General features: G+C 31.7%; 3 protein-coding genes, 1 long non-coding RNA gene and 1 other non-coding gene across 5 annotated transcripts; 3 read left to right on the top strand and 2 right to left on the bottom strand.

Moving 5' to 3' along the window:
- LOC107413201 (vacuolar protein sorting-associated protein 24 homolog 1) lies at positions 1-3429 on the bottom strand. The gene is made up of 6 exons (XM_016021090.4): positions 3057-3429; positions 2777-2853; positions 2237-2339; positions 1054-1175; positions 366-560; positions 1-281 (listed from the first exon to the last, which is right to left on the bottom strand). The coding sequence occupies exons 1-6, from the start codon at positions 3166-3168 to the stop codon at positions 201-203; spliced, it is 690 nt and encodes a 229-aa protein (XP_015876576.1). The 5' UTR covers positions 3169-3429; the 3' UTR covers positions 1-200.
- Positions 3430-4914: 1485 nt separating this feature from the next.
- On the bottom strand, positions 4915-9831 carry LOC107413369 (uncharacterized). Its single transcript, XM_016021302.4, has 5 exons — positions 9602-9831; positions 7388-7624; positions 6907-6994; positions 5837-5903; positions 4915-5280 (listed from the first exon to the last, which is right to left on the bottom strand). Exons 2-5 carry the CDS (start codon positions 7521-7523, stop codon positions 5227-5229), a joined length of 345 nt encoding a protein of 114 aa, XP_015876788.1. The 5' UTR covers positions 7524-7624; positions 9602-9831; the 3' UTR covers positions 4915-5226.
- A 1438-nt stretch (positions 9832-11269) lies between these two features.
- On the top strand, positions 11270-11362 carry TRNAY-GUA (transfer RNA tyrosine (anticodon GUA)). Its single transcript has 2 exons — positions 11270-11306; positions 11327-11362. It is a non-coding gene; the product is annotated as a tRNA-Tyr (tRNA).
- Positions 11363-16064: 4702 nt separating this feature from the next.
- On the top strand, positions 16065-17372 carry LOC107413378 (uncharacterized). Its single transcript, XM_016021321.3, has 2 exons — positions 16065-16418; positions 16569-17372. The coding sequence occupies exons 1-2, from the start codon at positions 16065-16067 to the stop codon at positions 17133-17135; spliced, it is 921 nt and encodes a 306-aa protein (XP_015876807.1). The 3' UTR covers positions 17136-17372.
- A 682-nt stretch (positions 17373-18054) lies between these two features.
- LOC132805129 (uncharacterized) lies at positions 18055-19142 on the top strand. Its single transcript, XR_009640493.1, has 2 exons — positions 18055-18148; positions 18708-19142. It is a non-coding gene; the product is annotated as an uncharacterized LOC132805129 (long non-coding RNA).
- Positions 19143-19942: the final 800 nt, after the last annotated feature.

Below are 19942 nucleotides of genomic sequence, written 5' to 3'. Positions count from 1 at the left end.
TAATAGAATATTCAATTGGAGAGTTGCCAATTGCATGGTAAGGATATTATAAGAATATAAATATGGCATTCGATACATTTGACTTATTTTCCTTCTTTTTGTGTCTGCAATCTCTAACAGATCTATTGGTTATAATCATCATAAACAAACTCATTCTACTCCATACCAAGGAAATAAGCAACATACATATAGGGAAAAATCTACGATCTTACGTTAGCAAGTCTTGCCCTTAACTCTTCCATTTCTTCCTCATCGTCTACACCCTCCGCTATAGCTTCTTCCTGTAAAAACAAATAACTAAACTTAGTTCCTTGCTTCTTTCAAAATTCATGCCAAGAAGTTCGAAAAGAAGTCATGTTACGCACTTCTCTTGAAGTACTAGCTGTCTGAGCAGGTAACTTTGTCCTCTCTTTCCTGACAGCTTCTGGAAGTTGTGCAGCTGTCTCACCAGCTATTTCAGTCAGGACCTTATCAACTTCTTCTTCAGTTTCCTCTTCAATATCTTCTGCATCCAATGCTGTATCAACAGCATCATTTACAACTTCTTCAATCACTCCTGCCTGTAAAAGAAAAGTATCAAATCAAAAGATCACAAAGAATATTAAAAAGCTATGTATTAGTAAAGAATCTAAGACACAAATCAAAAGATCACAAAGAATATAAAATGCTATGTATTGGTAAAGAATCTAAGACGCAGCATAATGAATAACCTGAAGCTAAGGATCTTTAACAGCGGTATTTTGTCTTCAACTAAAAGAAAATCAAGAATGGTCTAAAAATAGGGAGATTCATTTTGGCTACATATTTGAAAGAATATGAACAATATTCGATGCATAAAGAAGTTGTGATTGCTTAAAGAAGTTGAAAACAATCAACATTTTGCAGTACAAACACAGCTGAGCTTCTACCGGTAAGGATCTACTATTTCCAAACATCAACTCCATAGATGTCATGTTCAGTCACAGAATCCACAATAAAGGTGGGAGAGGATTGGGAAGAAAAGAATAGGGGAAAATTATAGATGAAATGGGAATCACCAAGAAATAATATTACCTTGGTCATTTCTTTGCTAAACTCTTGCATTGTGACAGCCATTTCTGGAGCTTTCATAAGGTTATTGACAAGTTTCATGACCTCTGCACTCTTTGAGAGATGACCAACAGTACGGGCAATAGCTGCACTCCCATGCCAACATTACAATATTAAGCACCACCTTATGGAAGGAGAAGTTAATAGCTTTTTTTTTAATACCAACAACGGAAAAGACCATGCCCATAAATCATAATGCACAAAATGGCCATGAATTTTCCTTTCCAGCACCTTGTTAATAATAGATCCAAACAAAGTTTATACTTTATTTGTAGTTTCTGAAATTGCTTAAGTAAACACTCAAAGGTCTTCACTCCTCAAGACTTTTTCTGGGATACAATAAAACTTTAAAGCATCATTAATTACGTGATCTCCAATTTCCCATCAATTTATCCACAACCAACCCAAAGAAATACATGAAAACATGCAAACTGGGTTCTCTTTTCTCATAGTTAATCCATAATTGCCTTCCCTTACCCCCTCTGGTAGTTTACTGTCTAATTTTTTGTCTGATATGATTATCAAGTTTTCTGATAAAAACAATTTTCCTTTTTTCTTTCCTCCTTTTTACTTCATCATTTGTTTCTAAATTCTCTTCTGAATTGGAGGGAAACAAAGAAAATATAATCAACTTTTGCAAATCACTAAAGTAAATAATTTCTATAGAAAATTAATCTTATTTGTAACTTCAGTGCCCCACACTTTTTGGTTGAAATCTACATTCTTGCCAATTGCTAAGAACTAAAATGAAAAGTTCCCTGCATCAACTTGCCAGTAGTAGAAACAATGCATATGATCCTAAACTAATTTGAATAATATCAGTAAGTCTAACAAAAGAATATCAGTAAGTCTAACCAAAGAGACAGTACACATTCTTAAAGTACCAAATTAAAACAAAATTAAACCTGGAAAGGCCTATATTTCTCTTGCATGAATAACATGAATTGCTGTGACATGCTAATTAATATCTCTACTTTTCCTATGTTACCATTTCCTTTAAGATCCGAAAATACTAAAATCTATCTATTTTAGGAGAAACTAGTAACTACAAAATACAGAAATTATTACATTGGTTTAACAATGTCAGAAATGTAATCATATATATGTTTGCATAAAATTTAGATATCAGATGTGTGAAGTGCCATACCAACACTTTCTCCAAGGTGCATGGATATTGAATTAAGTTGGGCCTTATTTTCATGAAGACGATTTACAGCTTTTCTTGACATCACAATTTCCTTGGCAAGTGCCTGAATTTAATTCACAAAAACAGGCTAAATCAAATAGCCAAACCACTAAAAGTAAGATTACATTTAACTTACTCCCGCAAGAAGGCTATAAGTTTTCTATCCAACAAGTTGCAAAGTAAGATGTACATCTTTAATTTACTAAAAGCCACAAGGTCACAACCATAAAGTAGATAAAAAGGAAAAGAAAACTATATAGACATAGTTATTAATCCTACAAAGAGAAGTCTAAAAAAAACTCATTTCCTAAAAATTAATCCTACGAAGAGAAGTCTAAAAAAAAAAAAAAAAAAACTCATTCCCTAAAAATCCATAAGTAATCTTTAAGTCCCTTTTTTGCATCAATGAACTTCTATAACCACTATTTTAAAAAAGAAAACAATGACATTCTAGCAATCCAGAACTAATTGCATAGTTTTAGATAGAGAATTCTGTGATACCTTTGCTGAGCCCATGTCATTTCTCTTGGCAGCTTCCCTAATGGCCTTCTGTACACCCTTTTCCTCTCTCTGAACATCTAAGAAACAAAAACCAGATCTTTGTTAAGTATAATCAGACAAAACCCATGTCACCCAAAAAATAAATAAATAAATAAATGAAAAAATTTACAATTTTCAACCAACTGAAAGAAACCCAGAAGCAAAAAATTTACACCAAAAAAAAAAAAAATTATCATGGAAAAATGAAGAATGAGAAGAATAAGAAGAAAAAGAGCATTGCCTCTGATTTGGCGTTCGATGTTGCGGCACTCTTGGCGTAGCCGTCTTTGCCAATCCCTCAATTGCTCCTGTGGAGCGGGCTTGGGTTTTAACATGCTCTTAAATTTGTCCATTTCCCCCCCCTCCTCTTTCAATTTCCAATGGAAAAAATTCCCAAGAAACAAACAAACAAAAAAGAAGAAGATAAATGAGTAAAAAAGAAAAGAAAGGGTGAGAGAATATGGAAAAGGAAAACCAAGTGCTTAGGATGTAAGCGCGTAATTGTTTTGCAGAGACCAACTTTTCTTATTGTTTCAACCGGAGGAGAGGGAAAAAGGGAAAGCGGCAATCCGCGGGTGGTGGCTATCAGTCAACGGTGACATTTCTATGTCAATTTTTAGTTCAATTTTTAACTTCAAATTATTCCTTTATTATTATTATGATTATTTTTATTTTTAGAAAATTTTCATTTTTATTTTTTGAATTCAGTCATTATTTTATTTATACAATTATTTGTAAAAATCATCACTTACTTCTTTTTAATTTTATAAAACTATTAAAAAAGATAATCTGACTGTTTGTGTTGATTTTTATTAGTTCAATTAATCTTAATAATTAAAAATTAAAATGATATTTTTATAATGTTATTTAATTATAAAATATAGATTTTTTTTTTTGGGAGTCTTTTAACCAAAATTGATAAAAAATAACAAAAGTCTGTTTTGACATGCATAGAAAACTAAAGTGAAATTAATAATGATTTTTTAAAAAAATGTGCAATTTAAATAAGATAATAATAAAACTGAAAAAAGATGTAAATAAAATTTATCTTTATTTTTTTTTAAATTGAAACTTTTTTCCAGCAAATTTGTACTTTAATCCTTTTTTTTCCATTTTAAATCTAGGTTCAATCCATTATTGTTTATGTTTTCTGATTTTTTATTTTTTCAAATATAATGTACACATGTATAATATAAATGAGTACTGTGATAGCATCTATAATGGAAAAAAGAAAAAAGAAAAACGTTTATCAACATTTTGAACTTTTTTTTTTTGTATTTCCATTCTTTAATTTTATAGCTTTTTTATTTTTACATTTTTTGGTCTTTTGTTTAATCTTATAGCTAGTTTTATTTTAAAAAATAAAAAATAAAAAAAATTCATCCTCTCCAAATTTAATATATGTCTAAAGAAAACTTCTTTAATCGTCAATTGACAATAGTTATATGATGATATAAAATGAGACAATGCATTTTTCTTTCCTTTATTAAGCGTAAAAAAGACATAAAAATGTGTGATGCCTAGACCCCATTTGGCAAGGCGAAGGCTCAAGATAAACTTGCACTTTAATATTCCTCGGGAATAAAATTTGATAAAAAGCAAAACAATATTTTGTTCATTTTTTAAATCAATTTTATTCTATAGCAGGTGAATTGCCATACGATATTCCTGTTTTTACCCTTTTTTTTTTTTTATTTTCATTGTCACAGCCGAAAGAAACTCTAATGCTATCATACATCTAATATCTTCTAGTTGTCCAAAAGAAAATAAAGAGGAAAATGAAAATGGTCCATATCTAAGAAACAATGAAAAATGAAACCTCCTCTACTTATTCCTCCTCATTTTCTTATCCAGTTATATGTTCCAAATATACCATTTAGCACCCAAGTTTACCTTCTGTAACTAGGTATGATGTTGAATAAAGTTAAAGACAACCAGTAAAAATGACATAAAACACTCGAGACATTTTTTTTCCATTGTAAATCTGCATGTTCTTCCATAGAACCATGAATAAATAAATACAAACACACACACACACACAAAAAAAAAAAAGATACTATAATTAGAATACTACAATGATAATTTGACACATCATGGGATGCATTAATATAAATATAATATATAAATATATTCTACAAATTAAAGTTTTGTTGTTTTGACATGAAAGTTTCTACAACTGAAAAAGATCCAAGGAATTCTTTAATAATAATAATAGTAATAGAAATAGTAATAATAATAACAATGATAAAGGTTGGTTTTTTTGTAGTAAATTTTCGAGTGCTGAATTTTTCTATCTCATGTGATAAGTTAATTGAAGAATCAGCCAATGATTATGGATCCTAAAAGGTTTTTAAGAATTCTCCACCTTTGATTAGTCATCTCTCTACCAATTGACCACTAAGACCAGCTATCTAATCAAAAAGTCCCTCATCGTGCCAAATATCAACTAAAAAATCCACCATTTCCTGCACATAAAACACCAATCAATTCAACTTGTAAAACTGAGAAAATGTTTGAAACAAAGAAATCATCAAATGTTGATCCTGTATGAAACTACAAAGGATTCTATTGAAATTATTACCCTAAAAAGAAAAAATTGTATTGAAATGCACATAACAGAAGTGACAATTACATTTTTCTCCCTCTCTTTCTCTCTACTTGTTGAAATTGATCTCAATAAAGCATTTAGTGACATTGTTACAATCCAAACAAAAGATTCGATAGCAAAAACTTTTCTTAAAATTTGAAATTGTTATAATCAGTATTGCCCAAGTGGGAAAAATTATAATTTTTAACTTTACGGGTTTTAAAGACTACAATAAATCATTTCATTTTCATACATCAAGTCTTTCAGTATTAACCTATAGATTCATCAAACTCCAATTTTCATTTTGATCATAACAATATCTGGACCTCCAGACATATAATTAGACTGCAGTTGAATTCTCTTTTCATAAACTACAAAGCTTTTTTAATCAATAATAGTCTGAAAGAGAAACAATTCTAATATGAGAAGCTTACAGGTAAAGGGATTGGCTCGGAAAAAGGCTCATTAGTCGAGAGCAAATCTTCGTATGCAGTTGTCCAGCTGCAAAACATAAATTTTGCATTATCTTCCAAATCTTATATGAGTAAGTAAACAGAAATAAATGGATAGAGACTCTAATTTTATTGGACATTTTAGTGCAAAAGATAATTGAAGGTATACAAACTTATGTTAGCGATATTATTAACTCAATAAACGATCTGAACTTTTCAATGATAAATTAGCCATGAGATCACCTAAGAACGAAATGTGAAAGTTCCTCTATTGAGGTGCGCCTTCGTAACTTTCATAAAATTGTTGAATGAAAGTATATGCTTAGAATAATTAGGCAGTTAACATTGTTTAGAGCGTAATGGGAAGGTATTTGTAGTTTAAGGGGCAAAGTGAAAACTGTGCTATAGTTTTAGGAATTAGAAGACAAAATGTTGCAAGTAACCCATTTTATCATTGTGAAAATTGCCTCATTGCATGCTACTGGATAACCATTTACTTAGGCTTTAAGAAGAAGAGCAAGCAAATACTTTTAACTTAAAATGGATGCATATTTATTGATTGATTGCACAACCCCTTGTTGGGTGGAACCTCAATGTAACATATTAATCTTTATTCACAGAACAGATGCATAGCACACCATTCATCAATTCATCAGCAGCCAACAACAAACCTATCTTCTAAGCAAGTTACCAGACATTGAAAACATTGGTGCTATGTTTCCTTTTAGCCTTTGAATCAAAATGCATAAACAAAAAGGACTTGGAACTCCAACTACAGCACTATTTTCTCCAATAATATTATAAAAATATGTCATTTATATAAAATAACATTGTTGGCAAAATTTAGATATACAGATTAACAAATGTTTATTTTAATGTAACCTAAAATCTTCTAGCTTCACCAGTAATTAGAGCATTTTCATGGGGTGCCATTTGCATTAAATAATATGAATCCATCATTTCAAAGCACACATAAATGGTATAAAATCTTCAACCATGACTATAACGAGTAATCTCTTTCAAAGATAAAGAATTTTATGCAGAGGATATACCTTATGATTGGATCCTTTGCCATTCTTTGACCTCGTTGAGATTGATCGCCAACCCACTTCCTTCTACGCTCATGCCAATCAATAGCAGCTACATGACAAAAAATCTAGATTATGCTTTAAAGAACTAAATTTGGATTACCCATTCATTACATGTTGACAAAAGAACAAAAACAAAGGACTTTCTTTTGGGTCACACAATGCTGCTAGTAGGCCAAAATGATTAAAAAGATAGTGCTTGGCCGATAGGCTCGTAAATATCTCAGCAGCCTTCCAATAGTAACAAGAAAAGATTGCTTATATGTATAAAACACACATCAAAACCAGTGAAAAAAGTCATAATGCAGCCAAAAATTTGTAAAACTAGAGTTGCAATAGTTAACAGGTTTAGGTTTTAACTAATTGATCGTAAGCTTATACAGTTATTGAATTATCTCCACCCCATTAGTATTACATCTCTAACATCAGTGTTGTATAAACATACCATAATTGACAAATACAGAAGTATTTACTTCTTTTCCTGCAGTCTTTTTTCCTTGATTGTTTGATTTAGATTGATCCAAAGGTCGCTTTTCCTTGGAATGGGAATTTCTAGTATTCACCTCCATTATCTCCAGCATGGATGATCATTCTCCTTCCACAATCACATAATAATTGTCAACTAGTGTTTCCTTTCCGATATACCTCCCAAAACTTTGACTAACAGTAACAGATATAGCCCCTGGAATACAGCAAGGTCCCAAAGAACAGTGTTAGCATAAATAGCTCTGTTCCACAAACAGATAGAAAAGACAGAAACCAGGAAGAAAAAGCATCAGTAATTTCAGCATTCATACAATACATAGATAGGAAAAAAACCACATCTTCTCAAATTTTTCATATAATGTCCAAGATAGGAAAATGCAATTGACATCCTTAGATCCAGCTTAAAATATCAACTGCTCTATTCGGCATGTATTAGTTTTGGCTTATTTAAAATTTCCCAACTTTTATAAGTTTTTGCAGGATACCTGAATTGAGAGCAGGTTTAACAGCAACTATGGGCAAGCAATTGCAATGTTCAAACTGATAGCATCTTCAATTTGTCTTATGTCCAAAAAGGAAAACTAATAGCACCTTCTGAGACTTAAATTTATTTAGAATTCATCAGAAAAAAATGACTCCACTACTTGCATAAGAAAAGGAAAAGAACAAGGAAAGTGGTGCCTCCACCATCTCTGACAGCTTTTTCTGAAAGCAGAAATACTTTTCTTGGTCTAATTATTTTTGAAAAATAGATGAACATTGAAAACATATGTATAAGATAATTACAATATTTCCTTTTTAACTTCCTTGTCTTCATGTACTTTACTAATTTATATCTATAGTTGTTTAGCAATACACTTAAACTTCCACCATACCATAATTGCATTTAACCAAATTTCCATCCAAATTCCAAATGAAACTAGAATCTTAGGCTTCAAAAAATGGACACATGCAAAACCGGAAAAAATGAGTATGATTGCCTACCAAAATATGAGACATCTCAAAATTCTCTTCTTGGGAAATGTATTAACATTCTGCTCCATCTGAATACATCTATATTTCAATAATAATTAAGTCAAACATGAATTATACTAAATCTTTATTTTCTCAACTTCCATAGGTTATAATTTTACCCAATATATACTTTCTCAAGTTTTATGGAATTTTTCCAAAACAAAAAACAAAAACAAGTTTCATATGGAAGTATAACTGCTCTTGTTTGAATTTCATAGTCTCTAAACTAATCTAAGTCTCTTTTCCTCTTCTTTTTTTTCCAAAAAAAAAATAAAAATAAAAAATTCTCTAGCTGCTTTGCATTCAATCCATATTCTTTGACATATAAAACTGAGGATGGGAAATTATATTCCCCCACAGAAATGTCTATAGCATTTCCATTTTCTACATGAGCACACTATGTTGTACTTCATTCAGTATCATTTGTTTGTGAAGAACAGAATTCTCCAACCTCCAAAAGTAGTCATATACAATTGAATTTTTGTCTGACCTCCAAAGCAAACACCCATTTCATGGTCATCTTCTACATAACTCTCCTTAAGTGTCTGAAAAGAGTTCCCACTTTGACAACCGAGCAGAAGTATCAACTATTTACACACAGAACCAAAATAACAAATGTAAAACAGCATCTCCTACTTTGACATATGAGCCAAGATATCAACAAGGAAGCTGACCCAAAAATTACAAAGTCTATATTTCATCTCCCTAATTCAAACAAAAGCTTCGCTAAAATCTTCACAATCAAACTCCAACCTAAACCCATATCAATCATTTCTAACCAAACAATTTTGAAATTAAGCAGCACATCATGATTCAATAATCCATCTATTGCTTCCAAATTAAACATGAACCATCCATTAATCTTCATTTAATACCCAATAAAGCTTGCTAATCTCCTTGAGAATTAATATTTCATTGCTCTTGCTTCCTAATAAAATCAAATAAAAGCAGCATATCGTCTATAAAATAGAACAGATCCACCATAAGAAATCAAAGCCGACAAAACTCCTAATTAAATTCCAATTTTTTGCAATGCATTTCAACCTAAATCCAAAAAGAAAACAAACCCATTTGACATTCTCAAGCAAAGTTCCCAAAAAAAATTTTAAAAAAAAAAAAAATAGAAACCAACATAAATACATAGAAGATAAGTCCGTACCTTGTTGCGCTTAAAACTCTGGAAGCATATGGGTTTACAAAACTTCAAGTTCCAATATGCGAGTTTGGGTTGAAAATGGGGAGCAACAATGCAATCCAAAATGTCATTTTTTATCTTTTCCTTATCTTTTTGATATGATTTTCTAGCTGTTTTTGCATCCAGTTTTTTTTTTTTTTTTTCTATGTTTCCACACTTTTCCGGGAGTCACTTTCTCTGTTTCTGTCTTTCCTGACGTGGATGTGATTCAGATAGGATAGATAGACCACAGTTTTAGATGTCCTAAATGACGATAATACCATCCACCTACCCAATAGAATGCATATTAAATTTGATAGACTTGGGTTTTTTGGTCATTTTATTGTTATAAAACTTCCATGATTCAGCTGGGTATGCTTCAGAGTTAGAGCTTGCAACTTGGATCACCATTTATTACCCAAATAAAATAAAAATAAAAAAAACAACTTGGATCACCATTTTTATTCTCCTCTCTCTCTTCATAAAAGGTAATTCTGCCTAATTAGGTTTCATTTCTTTTCTTTTTGGTGAAATGCCTAATATTAGCTTTCTGAAATAAAAGATATAAAGTTGGGTTTGATTCTTCCTTGCAAATTTTCTTAAAACAAGTTTTACATGGAACTTCTTTAAAGTTTTATAATTATATGACTTATAAAGTAAATAAATAAAATAAAATTGTGAAGTTCATTATAAAAATAAATTTCCTTCAGAGCAATCTATTAATTTTCTTAAATTCCTAAGATATCCTTACTTTTAATAAATTGATTAAAATTAAAAGTTTGCCTTATTTTAAAAACTTTAATTTACTTAAAGATATGTTCTTAATGATTTTTTTTAATTACTTAATGAAATAATTTATTAGATTAAAATTCGGAAAAGAGAAACATGTACTTAAGTTTTGTCATCCATTCATAAAATTTTTATTTTTATTTAAATGTATATCATTGTTAGCTAACATATTTTTTGTTTGAGGCACATAATGGACTAAGAGTATATTAATTAATTTGATTGAATGTATCTGTGTTGTTCAATGAATCAATATGGGAGTATTCACCAAAGAGAAAAAACAATCTATATGGGAGTGCAATTCTATCCCACTTTTTTTTTCTTTTTTTCTTTTTTTTTTTTTTGGTCTCCATTCTATCCCACTATTTTGATAATAAAAACAAATCCTATGTATCCCACTATTAAAAGGAAAAACATATTCTTAAAATTGTTGGTCATTTACTAATCGTGATAAAATTATCTACTAATCATTTGCTGTTAAATATTTAACTTGACTTTTATGTACCAAAATGTTAAGAAAATTGTTTTCGTGTAAGGTTTCAAGAAGCACGAACTTCAAATTTCATTTCGTAAAAATGTAATTTCAAATAGAAGTAGCCATTTACCAATCACGGTAAAATTATTTATTAGTCATTCGCTATTGAGTATCTAACTTGACATTTATGTACCAAAATGGTAACAAAATTGTTTTCATGTAAGCCTTCAAGAAGCACAAACTTCAAATATCATTTCGTAAAAATGCAATTTCAAATAAAAGAGCATGCAAATATCTATATCATCAATTAACAATGGCAAAGAATATATAATTTCTAAAAGAGAAGGTTTAGAAATTATTCAGAAAATATTTTCCCAAACACAAACCACAAACCGACCTTAGCTCAGTTGGTAGAGCGGAGGACTGTAGTGGGTTAAAACCTGACGGGTATCCTTAGGTCGCTGGTTCGAATCCGGCAGGTCGGATCATTTTTTTATTTGTGCCTTTCTTTTGCAATCTTCCTAAAAGGTCAATTTTTTAGGTTAAAATGAAATTAGATAACTTAGAGAATACTTAAAAGTTAGTGTGCGCTTGTCAAATAAATGAAACATCCTTCTATTGGTTTTTTAAAGATTGGAATTTTAGGTTTACCTCCTATTAGTTTTGTAAAGATTAACATTTTTGTAAATGATACTATATTTTGCATTACCTTTTGCATCTTTACTAAACATCCTCCTATTAGAGTGTAACGTGTTGTTTTTTTTTTTTTTTTAAAAATTTTATTTTTTTTTTTATTTTATTTTTATATTTTTTATATATAAATATTTTTAAACGGTGGTCATGGCCCAAAGTAAAATAGCATTTGCTCATTAACCTTTTAAAGGGAAACAAACCTTTATACCAACCGACAAACATAAAGATTTTAACATTTAACATGAACCTTTTAAAAAAAAAAAAAAAAAAATGAAAAACCATGAACTCCAAAACTACAATCTAAACTATAGTTTGCTCAAGAAAGTCTGCTAACTGTTATTCTTCCAAAATACATAATTTAAAAAGATTTTATTAATCTCTTCCTAAAATTTATTTACAACCGTATGCAATGCAATATTGAAGCAACCTTTTTCATATTTAATAAATGATACTATAGTCTGGTATTTTCATTTTTTGTATTAAATAAAACATCAGAAAAATGATACTGTTAAAATTTAACAATTGTATCCATTAAAGTTCAATAACAATATAATAAACATGTGAAAATTTGACATTAACATTTTAACATCCATTTTGAAATGCGAGGTTAAAATTTATATGGAGAGCTCATATTAATACTAGAATTTATTAATGGCGTTGCCATTTTATTATTGATTGGATATTAACTCATTTATTTTTTTGGTTTCAAATTCAACTAGATCTGCATATATATGTTTAACCACATGTGGCTTGGATTTATATACTAACATTCAGATTGTTAAAGAATTTGAATTCCAATAAAAAGAGTATCGTTTAAATTTTATCATCATTTAGATCGGAAACTCAATTATATTAAAATATTATTTTTCATTTGATGCACATTCACATACTACTTAGATTGTAGGATATAAAAATTTATAACTTTCTAATATTTTTTTTATTTATTCATCAAACATAAAAACGTTCATGTCTTAGAATTTCCTATCTTTAATAAGTTAATAGAAAAAAAAAAAAAACAGTTTTTAATTAAAAACCCCTTAGCATCAAATGGTTAATAGTTTAATGAGTTCAAGTGTGAATTACCCTTCCGAAAAAGTTTTAAAAAAAATGTAATTAAAAAGATGTGCACACGTGGTATTAGTTTATTGGCCAAAAAAGGTCAACAATGGTAAGCCAGCACACATAGGAAAACGACCAAATAGAACCAAAACCTCTCTCAAGCATCTTTCTCCAGAAATCCCCTGTTGGCCTCTCTCTCTCTCTCTCTCTCTCTCCTTTTTACACACTTCAGCGACTAACCGCCGGCCTCAGTGACCCCACCGCCTTTTTTTTTTTTTTTTTTTTATTCCGTCACTGCCGAGCCATTGCTTTCTCTCTTCTCTCACTTTTTCTCTCTCTATATCCTCCTCCATGGCCGATTTCCTAAGCTCCCACCCTCACACAAAATTTCTTCTACCTATATTCCGTACCATTTCAACCCCAACTCTCTAGCTGCTTTCCTTTTCTCCCCATCTTCTTTTGACCTAATTCTGTTTTTCTTTTTCAAATTTCACAAGGGGTACTATTTTTCCCTAAATCTCTTTCAAATTCGATATTGGGATTGAAGAATGAAGCTCCAAAAAGAGTAGTGGTTGGGAATAGAAAAGGGGAACTTCAAGTAAAGAAAAGAGAAAGCTTGGTTTGCTGAGAAAAAAAAAAAAAAAATCTGGTAATTCGACGTAGTTTTGATTTTGATTTCTATTATTATTTTGTTTGGGTTATGGGTTTTGATTTGGTATTAGGATAGTCTGTAATTTGTTTGGTTGTTATGATTAGTTGCCCTTTTGTTTGTGCTTACCAAAATCGATTACATGTTCATGCACAATGTACTGTAAATTGTTATCAAATTATTATATATACTTATTTTTATATTTGTTTTCAAGATCTGTGGATGGTGCTTTCAGATTGTTCTGCATGAGTTATTTTCTGTTTTAGTTTTTGTTTTTCCCTCTGTTTCTTTAACCTCCTTGCTTGGTGATTTAATGTATTTAGACTATCAAACCTGAGTAAACTGAAAATCGAAAATGAACATCTTCAACCTTTTTTGCTTTTTCTTGTTGTAACCAGAATGCTAAGCGGGCTTCTGAAATGAAAACTTGGTCATGGCTGTTATACATTTAAAAAAGATTCCTTACATATACAATCGTGTAGTTTAAACACTATGAAGATAGCACATCTACTTACAACTCTGTCTCTGTTAGATTTAAATGGGAATAGTTTATGGATTAACAGTTACAAATTAAGAATGCAGCCAGCTTTACTGGCTATATCCACTATTGAAGTTCTAGTCCACTTCTAACTTAACAATGAGAGCGTGAGAGCAAACACTTGAAGGAGAAGTGCAGAATGAATTTGGTTTTTCGCCTTAACATTTTATGCGGACAGTGGTTGTTTTTTTAAAGTTGTCGGACATTTAGGTCGGTGGTTTGTTGGACTTTTACTGGTGATCAGGAGTCTGAGATACAATCTCACCTCACTTAATTACCCGAAAGTTGCTTTATATGCGCAAGGGTGGAGATAGTGCTGCAGATATCTTGCAAGAACAAACATTCTTCGACAAAGCAAGTTTCTGAAATGCTTTGAGTTTGACGGAATTGGAATATGTATGTGTCTCCTTGACCAAGACCAATGCAGACCACAAACTCTTACTTGGTGGACCAATTTATCTTGGCTTGTTCCACCTGTTCCTGAATCGATTATGCAGTTTTAGCCTTTATCCAAATGGAAAATCCTAATGTTTTTGTGTATGATGCAATGACTGGTGGCCTTGTTCGTTTTGGTTACCCCATTCAAGCTCTAGAATACTATGTAAATATTTTGAGCGTTAAGGTTTAGCCTACGAGGTATACCTTTTCGGCTGTAATTAATGGCGGCAGATCACCATCTTCAATTGGGTTTGAAGAAGCTGTACATGGCCACATTTGGAAGTATGGGCTTGATTCTCATGTGTTTGTACAGACTGCTCTGATTCAATCTTATTCAAATTTATGTAGAATCAGTGAATCCAGAAGGTTATTCGATGAAATGCCTGAAAGAGATGCATTTGCTATGGCCATGACGATTTCAGCTTATGTCTGAGCTGGTCATATGAGTTGTGCAAGGATATTATTTTTAGCTCTTGGAACACTATGATTGATGGGTATGTGTGACTAGGGAATCTGGAGTCTGTGGAGCTGTTGTTCCCTCAGATGCCTACCTGGGATATAATTTCATGGACAACAGTGGGTATACAACCTTTTAGTTAACATGTATGCTGAAGTGAATCAATGAGAAGAGGTTGTGAGGATGCGGGCTACTACAAAGGAACTTGGAGTAGAAAAGAGATGTCCTGGGCCAGTTGGTTGAAATGGAAAGGACGATCTGTCAGTTTGCAGCCTCTGACAAGTCTCACCCAGCTTCTGGTGAAATTTACTTGTTGGTGGCTGGATTAGACAGGCAGCTGAAGCTTGCTGGCCATGTACCAGAACTTGGATCTATTTAAAGCAGCCTGCTTTGCACATCAAGTAAACAAAATGGAAAATTATGATGTAGTGAAGTGAAAACATAAAACAGCACTAGAAGAACAGTTAAACCTTCTAAGGCAGAATGGCATAGAGGAAGAAGGCTGCATAAAGCAGTAGAGCCAGATTAGACATGAGCTCAACCTGTTGAACTAACTAACACAAAGCAATCTATTGAGTACTAGTAGGTTTTTCCCTAAAAATGATTGCTCTCATGCTCTCATTGTTAAGGTGAAAGTAGACTAGTACTTGATACTGGATTTGGCGGTAAAGCTGGCTGCATTCTTAATTTGTACCTGTTTATGTATAAACTATTCCCATTTAAATCTGACAGAGATAGTTTTGTAAGTAGACGCACTATTTTCATAGCGTTTGAAGTACATGATTGTATAAGAAATTTTATTTATATTCTTATTATAGGTATAATGGCCATGTGTGACTTTTCACTTTAGAAGCCTGCTAGCATTCTTTTTTATCAATCAAGTCGAAGCGAACATTTACGAGGGTTGTGACCAGAAAAGAAAAAAAGGTTCAAAATGTTCATTTTTGTCACCTTGTTTATTTGAAATAACAATTTGTGGGTTGGAAATGGGTACACCAAATTTGGAACCGACTAAAACAAAATGTTAATTTTTTGTAGAGATGCTCTCAACCCCAACCTATCTAAGCCCTAAAGTTGGCATGATCACCAAAACTTGAAAAGATGATTATGCTGGGTTGCTTATGTTCCATGGCATCCATGACTTATGTGAATGATGTTAAACCCCTTCCAGACTAGAGAATATGTACTGTCCACTTGGATAATTCTGTAGTCATCTATCGTCTAGTTTGTTGAATGCACAATTCTGACGTTCTACAATAAATCAGATAACAAAAAAATATATATGTATATATATTTTTTGGCATCCTGCCGATTTTATTTCACTTAACATAATTATCCTTTACAGATTTAGGAATGGATCATTATGACCTGCATGGACAGAGGAGGGATATGAAGCACAAAGGAAGGAATGTTGTGTGGTCAATTGCAATGGACAAGTGTTTAATTGAAGCCCTTGCTGTTCAAGCTAAAAATGGAAATAAAATTGACAAATGCTTTAATGAAAATGCATATACTGCTGCCTGTATCGCTGTGAACTCTCGTTTTAACCTGAACTTGAATAATCAAAAAGTTGTTAATCGTCTTAAGACTATAAAGAAGAGGTATAAGATCATGAAGGATATGCTAAGTCAAGATGGTTTCTGGTGGAATCCAAATACAAAGATGATTGAGTGTGATAATGAAGATCTTTGGAAGAGATACATTGCGGTGAGTTGAAGTTATTCTTTGTTATTTTTTCCTTTTTTTTGTTTTTTTTTTAAAAATTTTTTTTACTTCCTTCTTTTTCTCTTTTTCTCCTTTATTATTTTATGGATCTGTTTGCTGAAATAATATGTGATTCTCATTTTATTTCATTAGGCACACCCTGATGCAAGAGGATTTCGAGGAAAACAAATTGAGATGTACGATGAACTAAAAATTGTCTGTGGAAATTACCAAGCTCCTAGTCGTTGGGCCAAGTTGAAAGACGGAAACATTGCAAATGAGATGAAGAATTATGAAGATGATTCTGCATCATTTGTTTCTCCAAGTTCGGAAGACCTAAGTGAGACAGATGGAACAGAGTCATATACTGGACCACCAGAGTATCCCCAGATGCCAGATGGTAGTCAAGAACCTCCTCTGGTCCATCCACTTAGGCAGCTTCCAAAACGCCTACGTAGTTCAGAGGCTCTTCAGGATGCAATGTTAGCAGTTGCATCAAGCATAAGGCGATTGGCTGATGCAATGGAGCGAAGCAAATGCTCTGTTGATGCCTCTGAACTCTTAAGGGCTGTAATGGAGATTGATGGCTTGGAAGAGGCTAAACAGATGTATGCATTTGAGTATTTAAATGCCGACCCAGTCAAGGCCCGAGCATTCTTGACATACAATACTCGAATGAGGAGGACATATTTGTTTCGACAGTTCTGGTGGTGGAAGTGACTGTCACACCCAATTTTGGGACTCTTTCGTAAATATGTTTTGAAATTATGGGAATCTTTGTTTGGAGGATGTTTTAACACATTATATACAATCTTTGGCTGATGTTTGGAAGGGTGTATGTATACGTTTCGGATGTTCTCAGGATCAGTATAAATGCTAGCATCCATTACTCTGGAGACATTTTTCCAGCCTCTTTGCTGCCTTGTTAAAAATGAAGCTAAGCTAGCAGTTTGTATTGTCTTTTTTCGTTTTCTTTTTCTTAATCTTTTTTGACCTTGTTTGTTTTCTAAACTAGAAAGTAGCTGGTATAATTCTTACCTCCTGTGAATTCGCAGTGTTGTAGTTGGTTTTACACATTACTTGGAAGTGATTCCTAGGACGTTCATTTGTTTATTAATTTTGGACAGTTTTTGTCTGTGGGCTATGGTAGCCCAAGACTATGCTTTCCCGCTGGAAAAAGAAGGTACCAAAACCAAATAAATATTCAGAGGGAAGAGGGCTGTCTCCCAGCAAAAATAGTTGAATGTTATTATTATTAGTATTATTATTGGCTGAATGAAATTGTTGAATGTTGGTTGGGCGAAATACTCCATTGGTTTGTTGATTTATTTTATTTTATTTTATTTTATTTATTTTTTATTTTTTTTCTCTTTCCCACCTTGTAAGACAAAGTAAGCAAATAAAAATTAAAGGCTATTCGTAGTTTTCATATTGTAAGAACACTACAAACTATGACAAAATTTATTTTGGGGTTTTTTCGATAACTAGCCATTTTACAATTGTATTTTAGAAAAATAGCAAATTTTTTTATTTTTTTAAAAACTAACCAATATTTTACCCGTTTGGACTAAAGTACCCTTATCTATAAAAGCTTTCCTTTCTTCTACACAGCCGTTCGTTCGTGGGGGTGGGGTTTATACAAAACTGTTCGTGGGGTTTCTCTAAACTCTTTGCATCTCGTCGCCTCTCACTCTCATTTTTTTGTATTTTCTCAGATCTCAAACTAAAATCAGGTAAAAATTTTATCTTTTTTCTTATTAGATGAAAGTAAGGAAATATGTATTTTTTTTGTTTTTTCTCTTTCTATTTTTTCTTGTAAGTTTTATTAGTTTAGGGTTTTTTAAGCTTTTTATTTGATATGGGTATGCAAGAAATTGATTTATGAGATGTTCTATGTGATTTTAAAGATACTTTAGGTGGCATATGGTTTGAAAATGGGAGAAATTTTGTGTAAAACTGAAAAATCGCGAAAAACAGTAAAAACGGAGGAAATTTGGCGAAAAAGATGAATTTCCGCCAATTTCCTCCAGTTTGTCAGTTTTCGCAAATTTCCGCCAATTTTCCGCCAATTTTCCGCCAGTTTTCCACCAATTTTTCGCCAGTTTTCCATCAGTTTTCCGCCACTTTTCCGCCAATTTTCCGCCAGTTTTCCGCCAGTAGGAAAAAGCTATATTTGGCCCGAAAAAAAAAACAGAATCAACTTTTTTAATACAGTTAATATGTTTGTTTAATATTATTCAAAATTTTATATATTTATTGATTTAGTTTAACGTTATTCATTTAATTTTGTAGTCAAATGGAAGATGATGACATTGTAATTGCGGTTTTATACAATGGAACATTGGTACAAAATGATAGTGGTGATTGGGAATATCGAAATGGTAAAAATGTAATGGTTTCCGTCGGCAAGAGATGCACAAAATCAGAGTTAGAGGACTGTGGCATATTTACACTCAAGACCATCGAATTCTTACATGCTAGATTACCATTGACATTCACACAAGATAACATGGAGTTCTTTAGGAAGAAGTATGCATATGAGGTTTACAACAAAGAACTTAGCATATGAGCTGCGTGGTGATGCTTTTTTCTTTCCTTTTTTCATGTTTATAGATGCATATTATTTATTATATTTGACTTTTAATTGTAAATATAATGGTGGCTTATAATGTTCATTTAACAAAGATAACAATGTGGTATTGATGTAATGATAAGTAATTGACCTTATAGGGAATGTGCCATGTTTATTTATTAGAATTCCGTTATGCACAAACGCCTTAAGAGCTCAATTGCAAATTTTAAAAAATTTTCCGCTTGTCGGAAATATTTCCTATAGGCCGAAAAATTTTCCTACTGGAGGAAAAATGGAGGAAAAACGTTCCTCCAGTCGGAAATCCCATATGAAGAAAAATTGAAGCGTCTTGATAAATTTCCGCCAGGTGGAAAAATTTTCCTCCAAGCGGAAATAGTTTTCCTCCTGTTGGAAAACATTTCCTCCAAGCGGAAATCGTTGAATAATTTTTACTCCTATTAGAAACTAATTTCCTCCACTTGGAAAATCAATTTCTAATAGATTATATAAGTTAATAGTAGGGTAAAAAAAATTGGGAGTGGAGACAAATATTATATAAGATGAAGATGGAATTAACAAAAAATGTAGTGACATTTAAAATCAATAACCATTTTAAATAAAAATAAAATTGATATATGTTTGTTTTTATTTTCAAAATCATTTGGACATTTCATAAAATGATATGTAAACTAAAGATTGAAAATCAATTCCAGAAAGCATCTTTTCATTTAGGATTAAATTCAAAAAAAAAAAAAAAGATATGAAATAATTATCAAAACATATTAAACCATAACACTAAATTAAAACTTTCTAATTCGAAGCATAAGACAATGGATTCGTACATCTCTGCCTATAATGTCCAACACCACCGCATCGGCTACATCTACGTCCAATAACATCTTCACCTTCGGATGGTATGCGTTGCATCCTTGGTCTACCGGCTCGCCTACGTGTC

This window comes from Ziziphus jujuba, chromosome 8 (assembly GCF_031755915.1).
Source record: "Ziziphus jujuba cultivar Dongzao chromosome 8, ASM3175591v1".
NCBI classification, from domain to species: Eukaryota; Viridiplantae; Streptophyta; class Magnoliopsida; order Rosales; family Rhamnaceae; genus Ziziphus; species Ziziphus jujuba.
This window is presented reverse-complemented; position numbering and strand designations above follow the sequence as displayed.

Coding starts and splice junctions, on each gene's coding strand:
- LOC107413201 (XM_016021090.4), bottom strand. CDS start 3,168: ATGGACAAATTTAAGAGCATGTTAAAACCCAAGCCCGCTCCACAGGAG. Junction 1,176..2,236: donor GCACCTTGGAGAAAGTGTTG/GTATGGCACTTC, acceptor ATGGGAGTGCAG/CTATTGCCCGTACTGTTGGT. Junction 282..365: donor CAGCTAGTACTTCAAGAGAA/GTGCGTAACATG, acceptor TTGTTTTTACAG/GAAGAAGCTATAGCGGAGGG.
- LOC107413369 (XM_016021302.4), bottom strand. CDS start 7,523: ATGCTGGAGATAATGGAGGTGAATACTAGAAATTCCCATTCCAAGGAA. Junction 6,995..7,387: donor TTCTGTATTTGTCAATTATG/GTATGTTTATAC, acceptor TTTGTCATGTAG/CTGCTATTGATTGGCATGAG. Junction 5,904..6,906: donor GCAAAGGATCCAATCATAAG/GTATATCCTCTG, acceptor TATGTTTTGCAG/CTGGACAACTGCATACGAAG.
- LOC107413378 (XM_016021321.3), top strand. CDS start 16,065: ATGGATCATTATGACCTGCATGGACAGAGGAGGGATATGAAGCACAAA. Junction 16,419..16,568: donor TTTGGAAGAGATACATTGCG/GTGAGTTGAAGT, acceptor TTATTTCATTAG/GCACACCCTGATGCAAGAGG.